Below are 6,610 nucleotides of genomic sequence, written 5' to 3' on the forward strand. Positions count from 1 at the left end.
TAAGCCAGTCACAGAGTATATTAGTCAGTCTACCAGTCCAACTTATTTAACCTTATCGCAGTTGTTTCTGGGCGCTACCATCTCTGAATGCAACGTAACAGGGAGGAGAGTAAAGATGGAAGGCTCCTAAAGCTTAGTTCCATATAAATGCACAAATAATTTGTTGTTTTGTCGTTAGTAAAAAAAACGAAAAATTGACTTTGTAGTTGAAAAAGAAGCCTCATATAAGAATGACATTTTGTCCAACGGACTTCATTTATTTGAATTTGGAGATTGTGTGTAGCACCCACAAACAACTACTGCTAAAGAAAGTCGTTCAAAACCTTTAATAGTAAACTCTGTGTACACAAACAATGTTTTCAATGCTTAAGTTTATGTGTAGAGACCGTGTTGATACTTCGAGCAAAGTTTCATGTTATGTTGAGCCTTGTTAGTGTTTTAAAAATGTAGATTTTGATGCCCCTAGCACTCCCATTCGAAAGGTCATTTGACCAAAAACAAAGATACGGTAAATCTTAAAAGTGACACAACAGTTCTAATTATTAGGACTAATTAAGTTTGACTTGGGTACATTCACAAAAACACCATATTATATATTGTTTCTTCTTGTCTGCCTGTTTATGAATAAACTTGATTAAATGTTTTTCTTCATATTAGGGAGTATTTTGTACAAGTTAAAGTGTTGATAAAAGTGGATCTGAGGGTAAAAGGAAGGAATGTTTTTCATGTGTATATTTTGTTGTTTTTATTTCTGGAGATTCTATGACCTTGTGATGTGGCCTAACACCAAATGTTTGTTGCCTAGGAGATGGCTAAGAATATCTCAATGTCATTGGTCCCTGGGGAGAGGAGAGGAGAGGAGAGGAGGAAAGGAGAAGAGAGGAGAGGAGAAGACTTGTAATTAAAAAAATCAACTAAGGATTTCTATGATTTTTAAAAAGTAGTATTAACAGGCTGAGCAACATGTTTTGTTTCATGGTCTAGCACCAGAGGATTGCTCTATTACACTATACAATATGAACATTATTTAAACATGAGTATATGGTCATTAATGTGAATGAATACATGTAGATTAAGAATATGTTGTGTACAGTAGTGTACTTGGCAAGCATAGAATTGACTGAACTAATGAGAAAGACAAACCCCAATACATCCATTCAGCCGTCTATAGTAATGATTAATTTACGACCCCCCACCTTCTCTGATCCCCACCCCCCACCACACACATTGAGCCTCCTCCCTGCTCTTCCTCGCCTCTTCTCTCACACTCTCTCTGTATGCCAGTAACTCTCTCTCTTGCTCCCCTTATAGTCTGATGCAATCCGTTACCAACCCAGAGTGCTTTCCTCCCATTCAGACACAAAGAGAGCATGAGTGTTGTGCTGAGAGGGGGGGGGGGGTTGGATGTGTCCTGGATGTGCCAATCCTCGCCGTGCCCTGGGGACACATATGAGATAAACACCAGATAAGCCTGACAAAGGCGGAAGCGCCAAGGCACAGGAGTTGGCACGGGTAAGGTAGCATGGCATGGATATTATCACTGAAGCGCCCCCTGTTGGGTTTAAAAAGGCAAAGTGTGGGAGTAAAGAAGAGACAAAGGAGCTGGTTACAGCTGAGGCAGGAGGTCAGTGTATGCCTAAGTGAGCAATGTTCCCTCATGGCATGAAAACACTGACAGCCAGGGATCTGCAGGGATCCTTAGGGCTCACACTATCAATTGTGGGGCGGCACTGTTATTCTGGGAATGAGGGATGGTGTATGTGGGCATTCAGGACAGTATGTGTGTTTGCATGTGTGCTGGAAGCAAGCAGTAGAGACATGTGGAAAGAAAAAATGCCATGGTTCACTTACATGATTTGATACACGCAACACCTGCAGAGTGCAAGCATGAAACAGCTAGCATGACTACTGCAGACATCTACATAAGACTTGTTTGTGCCTTTATATGCTCAAGAATCTCTCTCTCTCTCCTTTCTTCCAGGATCTTCAATAATTCACAGACAGAACAAGTCAGCATTGGCACAGTAGGGGGCGTACCAGCTGACAACACATCCATACAGAGCGGTCAAAACAAAGAGAAATGACATGATTACAAAAGAGACACTCACACATGTAAATGTCTGCACTCAAACGCCGAGCCTAATGTCAGAAAGAGAATCTCATGCAGTATTTTTACACACACACACACACACACACACACACACACACACACACACACACACACACACACACACACACACACACACACACACACACACACACACACACACACACACACACACACACACACACACACACACACACACACACACGATCCAGATGCTTCACACCTTCCTACTTCACAAATCACACGTTATTTACTGATCTTGCAGTGAATCGCTGTGCTTCACACTACCATTTGGTAAACTTATCAAAGAGGATTATGTACCAAATAAATGTGATAAATGTGCAGAGAACCTTTTAAAGATGTGACAACCTCTAAAAAACAAAAACAAGCAGATTATCCATGGGTGCAATATGATATGATATAATACAATATGAGAAGTGTGGTGTCTTTGTAGAGCATACGTTTAAAGTGTTCATTTGATTCCCATCCTTTCCATTCTTATCAAACCATTTAGTGACCCCTCATTCTCTGCATGGAAGCATCCATTATGTTTCTCCACTCATTTCATCTCATTCAGCTTTTTTTCTTTAATACATCAACCTGTATGTGCAGTATATTTCACAATGAGAGTGCTTTTAGGTAAATAAATTACACAGTCACGTCCAGGCTTTTCGCTGTATTTCTGCAAACACTACACATACTTGAGATGTCACGTAGTGAGCCTCACTGAGGGACTTCCCCCTGCTCTAAACAGCTAAACCCGAGTTTGCTACAATGCATCACAGCCGACTGCGCTTGTATCAGCAACTTTCCAGAGTGAGAGTTTCCTGTGCGTCTGTTAATTTGCACCACCTTTGAATGACAATGCAATTTAAGAGCTTTCCAGTTCAAAAACTACAAAGTAAATATAAATAAAAAGGATTTTTTTTGTGTTTGCCAACAGATTTCTTAATTAAGAAAACTTGACAACGAAGTGGGTTGCCGCTTGAATTCCTAGCATTTAAGCAGTATTAAGTTAGTTACAGCAGGAGAAGCTGAAGTGGGCAGACTACAATCACTGAAGCAACAAGTTGAGCAACTGTCATCACACCCACCCCTCTTTTTTAGTCTCTCTGTCGGCCTACACACTTATAATGTGAAAATGACACACACACACACACACACACACACACACACGCACACGCACACGCACACGCACACGCACACGCACACGCACGCCTTACAAAGAGAGAGCTGTGAGAGCTCAACTCAGCTTGTCTCTCACCACCATTCACTGTCCTAGTATTTAATAGTCTCACACCCCGAGCCAGCCGCTGGAACATCAAGGACATGAGAGGAGAAGAGACAAATACTGAATCACATGAAACCAATGCACGCTGCTTCGCTGTATCACACTTTGACACACGCACACACACACACACACACACACTGACTTCTGTAGTGTTTATTTCTATCAGACTAAGATCCATTAAACCTTGTGGCACACAAAGCATGCTTAACAAGTTCAGTGACAACATCTCAATGAGGAGCGGGTTTGTTCTGAAGGTTCTTACCTGTTGCCCAAAGACTTTTCTTCCAGTTCGTGTGGCTTAAAGAACCACTTCCCAATCCTCACAAACCCCTTATCCATCAAACATCTGCAGCAGTAAAGAATAAGAAAGAGAAGCCAACAGAGGAGAGAAAGAGAGTTATTCATAAGACAAGAAAAAAAGATAGCTAGAAATGGTTTAACATCTTGTATAAAGCATTGTCATATATGAATCATGCAACAGCTAGTATTCTAGAGGGGCTTAGAAAGGTTTCGATTTAACTTGATGATTTTTTTACGGTTCTGGTGGATTTCATCACATTGCAGTTTCTCAATACAGCTTCCATAATATGAGGCCTTCTTCTAGCTTAGTTTAAATGGGTAGGAAGTGTTTAATACGTTTTTATATTTAGTTAAATCGTTCTATCAAGTGCAAAAAAACATGCAAAATAGAATCATTTTGACTTTATAATGTTATAACATTTTATTATTTCACTTATATACATACATACTTAGCTACATCTAAGCAATGCTTAAGATGCGGCATTTAAGTGCACAGGAAAAGAAGAGATAATCTTCTGCTAATCTGCTTTGCCCCAAAGTGGCGTGCACTTTTCACATAGCTTTCCAAAAGTCTTTCCTTTCGTTTGATAAAAAATTGATCACATCAAACAGTCATCATGCTCCATATTTGGCTATCCTGCCATCTGTGCACTTCTTCACCTCATTTCAGTCAGGTGCCAGTAAATTCCCTGCTGGATCCCCTCAGCCAGGTCAAGGAATTACAAAAATTGTTTTATGGATTACTCTGCAGTCAGCCAGGCTGAGCTATCCAAAGCTTTTTGCCTCCAGCTCTACCATCTTTAGTACAGTCTTATCGACCCCAAACAATTAATTTTAGAATTTAGAACATTAACAAAGTGACTGAATTTAATGTTGACTGGTTACATCATGGCTAGCCTATATCCTTGACATTCCAGTTCCAGGATTGTTCGGTGCTGCTGGAAATTTTGCCGGATGGATGTATTTTCTACTACCCTATGCTTTCTTTGTGTTGGAATTTAGAATGTGGTGAATTAATGAGGATTATTTTTGACTACTCCTCAGATCTCTGCAGGGTAAATTGAGACAGCTCGCTAGACTATCTGTCCAATATGAGTTATCTCTTGCACGACTCTTTGGCAACTGCTGTGTGCGGAGTTTAATGTAGCTCCGCCCATGACGATTCTGATTGGTTTAAAGAAATGTCACTAAACCGGAGCACGTTTTCCTCACATCCCCGAATGCTGTGTGGAGTAGCCAGACCCTCCTTTAGAGCGCTTTGGAGGAGGGTCTGGCAAAGCAGGACTAAATCGTGGCCAATACCCAAGATTAATAATTTCAGTATTGGCCGTGATACAGTTGGCTCGGCTGCCACTATGAGTAACTCCTTTCACATTACAAAGAATTCCATTGTCAATATAAAAATACTCATAAGAGCATTCTTGAAGAGAAATAGGCCAGGAGCATGAGTGCTTGACTGACAGGTGTCATAAGCTGTCACACTTTAATGGTGCCGTTAATTTTCTGGCCACAGTAACTGTCATTAACTGTGGTGAAGTCCAGCCTTCAGCACACACTGTAGAAACCTATTGTCATCGTACTGGTGTGCGTATCATTAGTTTTCAGTCCGACTACAAACTCCACATGGGCAACAAGCACGACATAAAATTAATAAAATGTAATGAACCATACAGCAGAGCGCTGACATTTCTGTGTTATCTTTCTGTGCTTGCTTTACTGAAATATTTATAATTGCTTTACTGTAATTATTTTATTAAAATGTATGTTCATACTTTAGATACTACTACTACTACTAATAATAATAATAATAATAATCATAATAATAATAATAATAATACAGTCAATGAAAGAGGTCAAAGTTTTCTGGATATGAAAAAGAAAGTGGAAATGATACGTCCTGTGTTGAAACAGTGAGCAATAAAAGGAGTCAGTTTCAAGGTAATAGGAAGGTTAATTCAACCTGCCCCCTATGATGATCACCGATGCTTAACTTAATAGAGAGCAAATATGTGCTGCTTCATTTAACAGATGGCTCTGATTCAGAAAGGAGAGCGTCGGGTACTTGAGCAAGTGATTCAGCGCTCAGATTATAATTTCATTAAGGTGAAGCTGCTGGAAGAAAACTCAAAGTGTCTATCAATATGACACAAAGTTCTTTTGTCTGGTGACTTTTCTATTTAATTGAAAGGTCATTCTTGTTTATTTAAGAGACCTTCAGAGTTACATTTAGAGTGCTTATTAAAAATTACTGATGATGTTAACTATGTGTATGTTTATTATATTTATATATGTGTGTATAGTAAAATAGAAAAAAAATAGAATACAATATAAGATTGCTTATAAGTAGTTGTATTTGCTTACAACTACATTACAGTGTCATATACTATTTGCTGCTGTTTATAAATGCAATATAGAGGGTAACTTTTTGGAACAAATTGCGCAAAAACTAATTAACTTCTTAATACTTTAAGATACATACTTTATAAAAAACGTTTAACATTAACTTTGCCAGTTATGCTACCATTTTTTTAAATTCTACTGAATGTACACTATATAATTCCACAGTGCAGCTGATAAAGTGCTTCTTTACCTTTCCAGCAGGTTGTGTATGGCCTTGAACAGGAGGGTCCTGCACTCGTAGGACAGCCCGCACTCCCAGAGCCCCTCCTCCGCCACTGGAAGAAAAAGGAGGGAAAAAAACATCAAATTATAAATCTCAATATTTTATTATCTAGACAATTAAAAAAATAGCAATTACATTTTTCTGTGAAAGCGAAACATCTGCACGCACCAGCTTGAGGATAATAAACAACACACTATTCAGCGTTTTAAGTGCATGTGTTTATGCCTCACTCTGTCAAAACATGCTGCATGTGCTGATGAGAAAACCTGCACATCATACCACAAATTAC

The 6,610-nt window shown here is 39.2% G+C and overlaps 1 protein-coding gene across 5 annotated transcripts in view; it reads right to left on the minus strand.

Moving 5' to 3' along the window:
- The window catches only part of LOC117959059 (mediator of RNA polymerase II transcription subunit 13-like), a 71,324-nt gene that overhangs the window by 22,964 nt on the left and 41,750 nt on the right, over positions 1 to 6,610 (minus strand). For all 5 annotated transcript variants that reach the window (XM_034895911.1, XM_034895914.1, XM_034895912.1 and 2 more), the window contains exons 3-4: positions 6,289 to 6,373; positions 3,661 to 3,744 (exon numbers count right to left, since the gene is read on the minus strand). In XM_034895911.1, the coding sequence (XP_034751802.1) occupies positions 3,661 to 3,744; positions 6,289 to 6,373 (169 nt within the window). The remainder of the gene's footprint in view (positions 1 to 3,660; positions 3,745 to 6,288; positions 6,374 to 6,610) is intronic.

The sequence above is a fragment of the Etheostoma cragini genome, chromosome 16, assembly GCF_013103735.1.
Source record: "Etheostoma cragini isolate CJK2018 chromosome 16, CSU_Ecrag_1.0, whole genome shotgun sequence".
Classification (NCBI taxonomy): Eukaryota; Metazoa; Chordata; class Actinopteri; order Perciformes; family Percidae; genus Etheostoma; species Etheostoma cragini.